The following is a 13,128-nucleotide window of genomic DNA, read 5'->3' as shown; positions in this document are numbered from 1 at the left end:
ATTACACTAGGTTTCATGCAGATAAGAAACAAATGGGGTCTTTACTTTATAAAATTACACCTTGTTTAGAATAATTTAGAATTATAACATGTATTAATGAGAAAAACATCCATAAATTTAAATAAACTCTCATATAAAAGGTTGTGTTTTAAGGGCGTGGGCGGAGACAAGCCTGCGTGTGTTTTACGCCGCGTAACCATGGTAACAGCATTGCGGCACACCGTCAACAGCGGTGAAGCGGTCATTTAAACGTTCAGAAACACGGAACCGGAGGGACATTTTTCATCACCACTGAGGTAACCTTGATACCTTACAGGTAAAATGGCTGAGAGGACGTTTAGGGCATCTACATCTGAGGAGGTTTCGCGGTCAGAGGTTCTGAAAATGCTGCGAGTTCAAACCGGAAGTTGGTAGAGACGTGGAACCACATTTCTGTAAAAAATAAAAGCATTAAAACATTTTTCTTTTGCTTTTTTATGTTTTACAATGTAATAAAAACTTCTTGTTGGATAATGCTTTGATATATTTTAGTATATTTGTTACATTGATGTTTCTAATGCAAAACAATGTTTCATTCACTTTAGGTTTTTTTTCTCTTGACGTTTTACATGCTTTGAAATGTAATGCAGGTTTCTCAGAGTAGTTTCTTTCTTCAGCACCCCAGGAAGAAATGCAAGGAAATCATATCGCTTTTTTCAAGTTTAATTATTTATTCTTAAAAATTGCAAATTTCCCAAAACAAAATAATTTAACAATCTCAAATTGTTAAATCTTTTACTTTGAAAGAAAATTCGCCAAACCGGAAATTTACTCTAAAGCTCATTGCTAGCTTACCTGCTATTTTTTTAGCAACATTTTTAAGCGATTCGTTTAGTGTTGTGCCTTAACTGATAATTAATGTAATTCAACTGCAGATTATATAAATATATATGCTCTTTAGCAGACACGTAAAAACAGTAAAAGCGTTTTTTTATGTATTTATTTTTATTTTCGTGGCTAATTGCTAAGCCTCTCTGTGTTAGCTGTCGTTTGGAAGAAAGCGTTTAGCCATGGCTCTGTGTTGTGTGTGGTTCTAGTTCGGCTACTGTTCAGCTGGTTCGGAAAAGGTCAAGATGTCGAACGATCTGGCAGGTGTGTGGGAGGTGGCGCTGAGCGACGGAGTTCACAGAATAGAGTTCGAGCACGGGACAACCACAGGCAAGAGGGTCATCTACGTTGATGGAAAGGTATGGATTTTATTCTGTTAGGCAGTAAGCATTAAAAGTCAAATGTCATTAATAATAATTTTCTTAACCTTAATTTAGGAGGTTCTTAGACGGGATTGGATGTTCAAACTTGTGGGGAAGGAGACGTTCAGCGTGGGCCAGTCAGACACCAAAGCAACCATCAACATTGATGCTGTCAGCGGGTTTGCTTATGAATACACCCTGGAGATCAATGGAAAAAGCTTGAAGCAATACATGGAGAACAGGTCAAAGGTCACCAGCACTTGGCTGCTCAACCTGGACGGCTCTGACTGCAGAGTAGTCCTGGGTGAGCTCCTTCATACTTTACTGTGTTTAAATCAGATCATCTCGCGTGTTATTGTCTTACAGAACAGCTCTGCCTCTCATATTATGTCAGTCGGGCCTAAGCTCTTAAACTGCTTTTGAACCTAACGCCATCTTCAGCCACCTCTCTTATCTGGGTCACTTAATCCCTCTTATAATTGTACTGATAGTCACTAAGCATCTTGCAAAATCTCCTCACATTTGTCCAGAGCATCAATATCGTTATGTTGTGTTGATAGTAGAGATGGTTTGGTTGATGTTCTACCACAGAAACCAAATTTAGGTCACCGTGTGACTGATCTGTTTGCTATGAGGTTTTCAAAACTGATACGTTTTTTATGACATGTTACCCATTAAAAGAGATTGTAAACTAGGTATGCCACGAGTCGACTAATCGAATATTAAAATAGTCGATGACTAATTTTATAGTCGATTAGTTGTTACTTTATATTATATAGAGTTGGAGTGTGGTAAAGTTAAAAGTTATAATGACATTCTGCTAGCTTTTTGAAATATTTTAGTGTTTATTCAAGTTTTTAGGCTATTTTGGAGTTTAGCTAATATTTCAGCTACATTCTAGCTATTTTGGCTAATTTATGATTTTTCAAAATTTTTAGGCTATTTTTGAGTTTAGGTAATATTTCAGCTACATGCTAGCTATTTTGGCTAATTTAGGATTTAAAAAAAAATGCTATTTTGGAGTTTAGCTAATATTTCAGCTACATGCTAGCTATTTTGGCTAATTTATGATTTTTCAAAATTTTTAGGCTATTTTTGAGTTTAGGTAATATTTCAGCTGTATACTAGCTATTTTGGCTAATTTAGGATTTTTATTTTTATTTTTAGGTTATTTTGGAGTTTAGCTAATATTTAAGCTACATGCTTGCTATTTTGGCTAATTTTGAATTTTTTAGGCTATCTTGGAGTTTAGCTAATATTTCAGCTACTTGCTAGTTATGTTTTGCTAATTTTGGTTTGATTAGTCGACTATTGAAACAATCGTTTGTGGCAGCACTACTGTAAAAATCTTTAAACTCCACCCCTCAGAGCATAACAGCTGTTGTTCATATTTACACTACTTTTGTTGTTTATTTTAGAGAAGGACACAATGGATGTGTGGTGCAATGGAGACAAAATTGAGACAGCAGTAAGTATAAAGCAGCAACTTTGCATTATTTAATCAATAATCTATTTTTTACCATCAAAAATAACACGGTCAGTTTAGTTAATTTTATTTGTTGCTTTTGTAAAGTTTTTGTCTCTTAAATAAAAAAAAGATAGATTCAGCTTATGTTCATTTAATCTTAATTGTTGATCCTTAAAAGCATAGAAATATACACTGAACTTTTGTTGAACAAAATGTATTTTTCTGAAGTTGAGGAGCACAAAAAAAAACAATTTTTTCCCCCTGTAGGGGGAATTTGTGGACGACGGCACAGAGACGCATTTCACTCTGGGGGAGCACAACTGCTGTGTGAAGGCTGTAAGCAGCGGGAAGAGGCGAGACGGGATCATTCACACCCTGCTGGTGGACGGCACAGAGATCGCAGAGTGCATGGAGTGACTGCGCATCCAGAGGATGACTGCGCATCCAGAGGATCTGGTCAGAATTCAGGACTGTTTCTCCTGAACAGTGATAGTGCCGACTGGAAGAACTCTTTTGCCCACTGAATGTTCTGAAAGTCCTTCTGCGCGGGTATTTAATCACCATAAAGTAGGTGTCTTAATAGAACTACTGAAAGACAACAGCCACTTTAGAAATGTCAGCCACTGAATAACACTCATATCTGCAGAGGTTTCAAGGAAACTTGGGTCATAGATTCATAAATCCTTTTATCAGCCGTACACCTACAGATGGGACTTTACCACATGTGAAAAAGGTCAGGTGTGATTATGACTGAATCAACAGCTAAGCAATCCCAGTCAACCTCATTCTTAGACTTTTGTTGTCGTTCCATGTTGTGTCGTAAAGCTTTACTTACCGGGACTGACTGAGTCCTTGAATGTAGCAGCACACCAGAGTGCCCTGATGTCTGTGAGGTAAAAGCTCTGTTGGATCAGCTGGAGCGGTCGGGGGGGACACCGTGAGAAACTGCTGTAGATGCATCGCATACAAGGGGCCATTTTTATGACACTTTTGCAGACAATCATTCAGATGTGTTACTGTTGTAAAGCAGTTGTCCTGCTTTCCATGGGCCATGTTGAAGCTTCCTGTTACTGTTCAATTGTGCTCATTTTCATGAAAATATTAGTTCTGATTTTTAATATCGGAAATTTTCTAGCGTCGTCGTTGAAAATGTTGTCTCATGTGTTTGAAAATTTTTTGTCAAGCTCTAATAAAATATGATGAAAACATCCTGTTTTTGATTCTTTTTCACATGTGTGGTAATAAGAGAAAAAGTAATGTCATCCTCTGAGATTTATGGAACTATCTAAAGCTCTATTTGTTCTAGTAGAAAGAAGCAGAAATCACTTAAGTCATTTTAAATACCTGATTAGAGCTGGTTTGACAAACTGATGTAAAGTTAATGTATTATCAATCAATCCATAAAAGTAGAGATCGATGCAAAATGCTAAAGTCTGCTAGCTTGATGCTAACGTATAATGAGATTTCCCATAGGTCGGCTAATGCTAACGCTCGGTCGACCTGAACATACATTGCTGACTAAATTAAGGGAATGTTCCAAACTCTAAAGAAAATATTTTTAAAAGTAACTATTTGTGGTTTTTTGTTCATACTGTTTTTCTTCTGGAACAAGGAGTAATGTTATAGCATGATCGCCACCTAGTGGCCAAACTGAGACATCCTCCAGGAGAGGCAGAACAATTTTTAGAGCTTCTCCATTTGAGTATTTATTTAACATTGTACGGTATTAACAATCTCATTATTTCACTAATACATTTTACACTATATGAACTGTATCAGAGTAATATGAACAAACATATGTAGATTATTAATGTATTTCAAAACAACTGTGTCTATATGTACATTTAAAATGTAACTGAAAGGATCGAAAGATTTGAGAAAAATCTGAATCGAATCGGTTCTGGAAACCTGGATGCTCTGAGTTTGCTGTTGAGCTTTACATGGAAGACAAGAGAAGAGGTTTCTTTTTCATATTCTGCTTTATTGTTTATAATCAATTATGTACATTATTGAAAATCACGCAGGCACACAGCCTTTAATGTTCATTCTTGCTTTAAATGAAAACAACCCATATATAAATCCATATTTTTGATGATTGTTATACATTGTGTAATATGTCCTCTTTAATTATGTTAGTGTACAGAAAATCCCCAGATAAATCACTGCTCCTTATATATTTTAAGCACAGTTTCAACATCAACCAATGAACTTTAAATCTCCACTTATGATTGATCAGGATACATATGGAAAAAAGTTTTAACAAGAAGATTAAGACGACATGAGGAAACACTAGAATCTGCTTGAAAAGTTTCCAGATCTCTTGCAGGTGATGATGTACTTGGGCAGGGCCTGATAACCACTGAAAATGACGGCGGTACCAGAACCTCCGTACACGCTGTCGTACAACTTGTCCGAGTCCGTCCCCACAGGCGGAGGCAGAATCATGCCCTGTTTCCCCTTTGTGGGCTTTCCCGTCAGCACTTGTGCTTCCACAAAGTACACGTACTCTTCCATTCTGGACTTCCACAAGTCCAGAGCCTCCTGTATACTGTTGGTAAAGTAGATCCCCTCTCCGTAGAAAGTGTCTGCAAACAGAAAAAAAGGGGTGAGCACGTTTACCTCTCATGTGATTCGATAAGCATCTCCATACATGAATTGATACATGAAAGATGAACTCTGTGGCGATATGATCTGGTACAATTCATTTTGCTAAATGGATATTTATATAACTTATAAAAAACTATAATTATATATATATATTCAAGCTATAAATTAAAAAAATGCCTTTTATCAGAGAAACTTTTTTTCAGCACTTTTTTTTACAGGTTTATTTTCTTTTGACACAATGCCATTATAACAGATAACTGAGTTCAGGATCAGATTTACTTCAAAGGCAAAAAGATTAATTATAATCTGTGTTTTTATTATTAAGTCTCATTATGCATTTCTCTTCAATACAGAGATTTTTTTTCTGTGATACATTTTCTGAACAGATACCTGCCTTATTTAGCTTTGCTGCAGGAAAATTCTTAACCTTAGGGTCTAGATGACCCTACCCTTATATTGAGGTGTGATCCCTCCCATGACAAAGGTGGACAAAGATGCACAGGATCTTATATCTGACATGAACACCAATAAAGATAAAAAAATCCTTAAAAATAAAGTTCAGTAGGCCGTCTTGTGGGTTCCAGATGACCCCACCTTTAATGTAACATGCCTAGGATAGCACAATGCTTAAGGCAGTTGTCAAATAGATTCCACTCAAACATATTTTTGAAAGTTTCATACTAGTTTTTGTTTTGTGTGTTTCCACTTTATCTCTTCTTGGCTTTAGGGGTTCATGTGGATCTCCCACACAATGTGTAAGGTAAGGTGGAGATAAAGAAGATTTGAGGACATTCATGATACCTTCAGGAGGAGCACACTCTGCATGGAAGCCAATCTTGCAGATCATGTCACAGAACTGGGCAGAGATGCACTGAAACATTGTTTGGGAGGTGGAGAGGGACATCTGGTCCTTCTTCATATTGAACATCACTTCCAGAGCGCGATTCTCCACTCGTTCCACCTGAAAAGTGAAACAGCAAAGCTCTAAATCACACATATGGGATTTGTGTGTATTTATACAAATATACTTTCAAATTACTAAAAAAAAAAAACTAGAAAACTGAGCTTCTGTTGACATACCTTCACGACTCGGAGCGGCTGGTCTCTGAAAGCAGAATAACGTTCGGAAAACTCTTTGGATCCGTGATCAACTTGCTGTCTTCTGCTGTGTCCTTTTGAACATGAATGAAGCTCCAATTCCCGTTCTTCTTCAGAGACAAAATCATTCTGGACTTGGCAGAGCAACGCCTCCACATTCACAACCGTGCTGAACAGATTTTCCTCGGACTTGCTGTTTATTACAATGCATGCGTGGCCTTGAGAGAGAATCTCTTCGATGGAAACTCCATCCTTGTTCCAACGGGACAGGAGATTGAAGTCTTTATTGCCAAAATGCAGGATAAAGTTGTTGTAGATTATTATTTTCTTAGAGGAGTAGAACAAGTCCTTCAGCCACTTCTCAGCTTCGCGTACGGACTCTCTGGAAGGACCTTGCAGGATGATTCGTGGCTCTCTTCTGCTCGGGGAGAAATTTCTGCTCTGAACTGCTGATGGAAGAAGCAGAAAAAACAAAACTCACTTCTGTAAAAGGCCATAGCATTTAGGACAGTGGTCCCCAACCTTTTTTAGGCCATGGACCGGTTTGATGTCAGACCATATTTTCATGGATTGATCTAAACAAGGTCAAAGTTGGCGTTTAATCTCTGGTTTCCAAAAATATCTATCTTTCAAATTAAAATTCTACTCCATGAAATTTAGTTTGAAAACACAATTTGAAAGTGTCTGTAGATATTTTACAAATTATGAAGATTGAATGAAACAAAGTTGTTGATTTGCAGAAGTTGATTAACTTTCAAGGCATAAAGATTAATCATATTCTTTTTTTTTATTATTAAATCTTGACTGGTTGTGTATTTCTCTTTAACTTTTCTGTGCTAAAATATAAAATAACAGATGCCATCCTTATTTAGCTTTGCTTCAGTAAAATACTCCCCACTCTAATTTATATTTTCTCTATACTAAAATTGTTCCAGGTGATCTTTAATTATGATTGTGCAGTTTTTAGTAAAAATCAAAGTCTGTCTAGTTTCTCAGGACATAGTTTCTGGCTTCAGATCAGAGCTATCTAACCGTGTAGTTCTGATCAAGATTCTAGGTCAGAGGATGTGAATGAAGACGTATTTCTCTGCAAATAGATGTTTCAGAATTGAAGCAGAGCAGGAAAAGACTTTGACCCGCCCATGTCAGTTGCTGCGTCATAAACCCAAGTTTTTCAAACCGCTGGTTTTCATCTGCTCCCAATCCTCCATCATGAGAGAAATGCTACAAAACATGTTAAAAACACCAAAAGCATTAATTTCATGGAACACAAAAAATATGCTTTTGGTGTTTTTAACATGTACTTTTTGCACTTTTATATATACCCTCATAATATAGGACAATTATAAAGAAAAATGAAAATTAAAACAGCATTTTTTGAATATTTTTTTCATTTAAATAGCAACTCAGGAGCAGACAAAAAAATGCTGTTGTATTTTTTACGTAAAATCTCCAATCTGCAGGCCATACGCTCCCTGCTCTGCTCCATTCTGAAACATCCACTTGCAGACAAATGGATTCATGTACATCTTTGTTTTCATCATTTGAGCTGGCATCTTTCTCAAAACTGTACGGCTGCATAGTCTCAATATTGTTAACATTTAGTTAGAGGTGTGAAGGGCTAATGGGAGAAAATGTAAAGAAATTATGGGAAATTAGCAAGGCTTACTCATCGCCAACAGTTTCGCCCACAACTCAGCGGTGAATTTCTGATGAACTACTGTCATTCTACAGAAAGTATGTAGTAGAAAACGCCACAAGTTTTTAGATTTTGGGTAAAAACGGAGGTATCATAATTAAGAGACCACTTGGAAAACTTTTAAAAATAGTTCTAAAGATGATTGGAGAGGGTCTTTAAATGAGATTTCGGTAAAAATCGTATTTTCTAAATATACTATTTAATGTAAATCCGTTGCGCATAGGACTTTATTATCAGGGTACGAGTAGTATTAGAGAGTCAGTCCCAACATAGTGAGCATGGTGCATGGAAACAACTATCAAAATAAATCCATAATTCAAGGAAGACTCCTGGTTTTGTCTGTAAGAAGCAGATTTCTTCTTCTTTGAAGGGTTAAAGTACATTCACCTAAAGGTGATTCGCGCAGCGGAGGTGAACAATCAATGTTAAATCAATGGTACAGACGCAAATTGAGGCAATCTCAAGTCCCACGGTGTGATTTGAGCAATGGGCAAAGGTCTGGCAGCAGGGCGACATGCGCCAAAATTTTCGCATCTACCAATCAGGAAATCAGCTTTGGGCACATGACGTTTTCGGTGACTTAAGGGGTGGGTAGAATACTAATAAGTTAAGAGTGCTTTTGTTCTGAACTTCCATCTAATTCCTCATCACGCTGGGGCTGCGGAGTTCCCAAGGCAGGTGAAGAACAGATACTTTAACACGTGGCGAAAGACAGGTGGGGCATGAAAATTTGTCGCACAAATCGTGTTTATCCCCTTTAGAATCACGGCCTGAGGATTGGGGACCACCAATTTAGGATAAATAAAGTCTTTTATATTTACCATGTTCATAGTTGGGTTTGGGGGATTGCTGCTGGGTGTTTTTCATTTGATCCTTAAAAGCCTAAAAACAGACAGTGGTTAAAAAAATTTAGATCGTACACACACAATTCACACCTGAGAGACCACAAACAAACAAATTCATATCTGAGAGAACACAACAATAGTCCAATGAATCACACATTTCTTTTAGCTGAGACAAAAGCACTTCTCGATGTTTTAGTTTCAAATGGAAGACATTATTAACTCTACAGCAAACATAATGTATCTTCTTATGAAATACATCACAGGGAGAGTACCTGGAAGACTTTGTGGTCAGAAGGATAAATGACAAAGTAAACTGCCAAGGACTTTGGACAGTATGGAGCAAACTGAGTCACAGCATTAAGCATGATGCTGGCAGCTTCACTTTCAGAGAATCCCAGGTTTCCTGTTCCAATAGCAGGAAAGGAGATTGATTCGTAACGTGACGATGCTGCTGTCCATAAACATTCTGTTATAGACTCATAAAAGATCTGTGGGGAAAAAAAGGAAGTGCACTTCATATTTCCAGCAAGATTCTTCTCATCAGTGCACACTTGTACATTACCTGCTGGGAGTCTGTTCTTGACTTTTCAACACAAAATGTGTGATAGACTTCTCTGCACTTCAGTTTGTAGGCTTTTGTAGACACAATGTGCTTGTTCTTGTTGGCCCATTTTATTTCTTTCTGCATTTCATCCCCTGCTTTGTTCAGCAAAGCTTTTGAAACAGCCCCAATTGATAGTTCACGTTTTTCAGATGCAGTGTTCACAATGACGTCTGTCTGAAAGAAATATTGAAAAGTAAACATTTATAAGGCAAGGTAGTCTTTCTTTTATTCCTGACAGAAAAGTTCACATCTGTTCATACAAGATTGTTTTTTTTTTCTTTTGGTTCTAGTGAGATTCGTATATCTCATGTAAACAAAGCATTTCCATTTGTTTTCAGGGAAAGAACTTGGAGTATCATTGATGATGCAAATTTCCACCACTGTGCCTCCAGATAACAGAGTCAGGTCTTATTTAGTCACATGGACCCATCTGTATACAGTGAGTTTTTGGGTTGTTTCTTAAATTGAGCGTGGTGGGTGTGTCTTGAAGTTCCCTTGTGGCTCATACAGCCCCCTCAACGAATGGCATAACCTGTAACGTATGCTTGTACTCAACGTGGTGAGTGTATTGTAAACTATTTGTAAGGATAATATAAATTGCAAACCTCCCGACTCCATATGTTGTGCACTGAGACTTGAGAGCTTCTTTCATTTGCTGAATATCAGTGTTTTTGCTTGTTTTCTTTTATCTTTTATCTGTTTTATCTTGACAATGAACTTGAAAGACCGCATAGAAGCCCTGTTGGATGATACTCAGAACTATTTCAAACTAAAAGCATAACTGCATAGACATAAATGTATGAGGAAATTTCTTACTCGCTGATCTTGAATCAAGTCCATCTTCAGAGTCAGAGTGACTTGTCCGATCTGGACGGTTGTATCTGAGCCTTTGGTTGCACTTCTGGTGTTGTGTGCAGCCGCCTGGCTGTATGAGGGCGGTCCAGACCACGGTATTTTCCGACAAGCATGCTCCATTTCGCTGACTGTGGGCTCATCGTTGTTGACAAAGAAAACCTCTTTGGGCCGATGTTTTCCATGGGATTGATTATCATAATAATCTTTCACAGTTGACACTATGGTCTGTGCACAATCTGACAGCGGGTAGTTGAATAACCCAGAGCTTATTGCAGGTATGGCAACAGAGGACAGATGTTCTTCTGCCACTTTTTTAAGGATGTTCTCGATGGCTTTTTTTAAATATGGTTTAGCTTTGTCTACCTGATATGTAGAAGGTTTTATTGGCAGATCAGGACCCACAGCGTGAATTATCTTCTTACATGGTAATAACCCAGCACTCATAACAACTGCATCTCCTGTTTTCAAGGGACCGTATTTGTCTATATGATCTCGACTCTCTTGTTGGATTTTAGGACCACCTGCATCAGACAAAGCTTGAGCGAGACCTCCTCCGTGACTGAGAGAGGTGTTGGCAGCATTAACAACAGCGTCAGCTTCTTTAAAACAGCTGAGATCCGCCTTCCAAACTGAAACCTTCACGCCAGAACGCAGCGTTTGCTCAAACCTTTTCTCTGGTTTAAGTGGAGCCCTTCTGTGCTTCGTACTGCTGAAATCACCGTCCACTCCTTCAAAGAGGACCAAACAACCAAACTTGGTGTAAATGATATCACTCAGCTCCTTTGTATAACGCTGAACAAATGGAAATTCTTGAAGAGGGATTTCTACTTTGTCTTCCATCGTTTGATGAGAGACCTGCAGAAAGATCACACATTACTAATAAGACGGGCGGATTTCACAGGAAAAAACGAGGGATTCAGGCTCTACGTGATGCTCAACTCAATGACCCGCTCGAATTAAAATAGTGTTTTTGGTGTTTTTAACAAATCCTTGTTGCATTTTATTCATAATGCAGGATATAGAAAAAAACTGAGATTGAAAATGAGTTTCTGAGTTTTTAATATATGAGAGAAATGCCGCAAAAACATGTTAAAACACCAAAAACTAACATTGATTCTAATGAAACAATCATAGAAATGCCAAACTGAGGCTAAAACAACATTTATTTATTACTTTTTCTTTTCCAAAAATTTCTGGTTCGGCTATTTGATACTGAATTTGGTTGTTAATGTGCATTGTTTCTCTCAAAAAGAATACAAAAAAAATCGAAAAGAAATAATTATAAATAAAAATAACTATAGTGTCCTAGGTTTTGTAAAATAAAAAAAAATTTAAAAATCTTTTTTTAAATAAATAAATGAATATCTACTAAATTACTGCCTGTAATGTATGCCACAATACAGAAAAAACAAAAACAAAATAAAATGAGAGGACAAAAAATGTCCGGTCATTTTTTTAATCCAAAAACTACAATTCCCAGAACTCCACTCCTTTCCATTTAGTAAAATTGAAAAGGCCCAAATTTTCTCCGTATGTTAAAAAAAATAGTTAAATCAATAATAACCAGTATTGGGAAATATTTAGGTTTCAAACTGTTCTCTATACAAGACTAATCCGGAGGATTAGGAATCAGGAACCAGGAGGATCACATTTGTCGTATTTTCCCGCTTGACTAAAGAATGTGCTCAGTGCGACACCTGCTGGTCATATTCGAGAACTACATCGGAGGTTTTTGTTTTGCCTTTTCTGCAATTTTAATACTTTCTAAAGTGAGTTGTGAAGCGTTGATTTAAGTTTTATTTAAAAAAAAACACAATATTCTTACATTTTTAGTTCGTTTTCATTGCGATTTTAAAGTCTACACGGTGTTTTTCACCGTGTAAACACTCACTGACCAATCATAAATGATTACGTTCATAAACCCCGCCCACAAAGATTTTATTTTTAATAACAGCAAAAATAAAGCAATATTGTTCGATAATACTTTAAGAATTTACATTTTTTACATAATATGCTTAAAAACAGAAGCAAGGAAACGTGTTATATTTGTTGTTGTTTTTAACTGTAAAAGTGATCAAAGGTCATTTCTTTAGATTATTTTTTTTGTATTTGTTGAAAGTTTCGCAATTATTCAATTGTCTATAGTGCGAAACTTTAATTTAGCAATATTTTCCAAACAGATTTTGATTAAAAACTTAACAAAATGTAAAACCTTAAGAGAGAAACGACACACTCACCCAGCTCGAAGAGAAGTGAAAGCAAAAGAGGAGAAAAAACAGCGGAGGTGAACACTCCCTGAACTATAACGCCTTCACTGACCCTCGGTAGATTAATAATTACTTCACGAAACCACTTCCTGTTTGTTTTCTCCCCTAAACTCCCGTTTCAGGACGTTTCAGCGGCAAAGTCAGCCTTCAGTTTACAGAGAAACTAAAGTGAAAGTGTGGAGAGAACGTGCGGAGCTGCCCCCTGCTGGTGGCTCTGTGGAAGTGCAGGCTGCTCCTACAGGGAAACGACAGGAATTAGAAACTACGAAGGACTATTAGGGCCAAAATAAATAAATACATAAAAACAGAGTTAACATTTATGAGAAAAGTTAAAATTTTCTGAAAATAAAATGTACAATAATTATCATCCAGTTAAGGGGAAAAAAAACAAAGATTTAAAAAAGGAAAAGAAGATCAAATAGTTCCACCTTAAAAAGATGACAGTCAGAAGATTTA

The 13,128-nt window shown here is 37.0% G+C and overlaps 2 protein-coding genes across 3 annotated transcripts; one reads left to right on the top strand and one right to left on the bottom strand.

The window, feature by feature from the left end:
* Positions 1–142: 142 nt before the first annotated feature.
* Positions 143–3,824, top strand: faima (Fas apoptotic inhibitory molecule a). Of its 2 annotated transcripts, none has more exons than XM_024287233.2 (5): positions 143–296; positions 1,077–1,226; positions 1,305–1,533; positions 2,648–2,697; positions 2,965–3,824. In XM_024287233.2, the coding sequence occupies exons 2-5, from the start codon at positions 1,113–1,115 to the stop codon at positions 3,112–3,114; spliced, it is 543 nt and encodes a 180-aa protein (XP_024143001.1). In that variant the 5' UTR covers positions 143–296; positions 1,077–1,112; the 3' UTR covers positions 3,115–3,824. The 2 variants fall into 2 exon arrangements, with proteins under 2 accessions (XP_024143001.1, XP_024143002.1); XM_024287234.2 differs by having other exon boundaries at positions 160–316.
* Positions 3,825–4,657: 833 nt separating this feature from the next.
* On the bottom strand, positions 4,658–12,939 carry parp9 (poly(ADP-ribose) polymerase family member 9). The gene is made up of 8 exons (XM_024286530.2): positions 12,643–12,939; positions 10,367–11,260; positions 9,509–9,724; positions 9,219–9,434; positions 8,923–8,983; positions 6,385–6,851; positions 6,106–6,265; positions 4,658–5,282 (listed from the first exon to the last, which is right to left on the bottom strand). The coding sequence occupies exons 2-8, from the start codon at positions 11,243–11,245 to the stop codon at positions 4,987–4,989; spliced, it is 2,295 nt and encodes a 764-aa protein (XP_024142298.1). The 5' UTR covers positions 11,246–11,260; positions 12,643–12,939; the 3' UTR covers positions 4,658–4,986.
* Positions 12,940–13,128: the final 189 nt, after the last annotated feature.

Source organism: Oryzias melastigma, linkage group LG21, assembly GCF_002922805.2.
Source record: "Oryzias melastigma strain HK-1 linkage group LG21, ASM292280v2, whole genome shotgun sequence".
Lineage (NCBI taxonomy): Eukaryota > Metazoa > Chordata > Actinopteri > Beloniformes > Adrianichthyidae > Oryzias > Oryzias melastigma.
The sequence above is the reverse complement of the archived record's forward strand: the minus strand, read 5'-3'. Positions and strand labels throughout refer to the sequence as shown.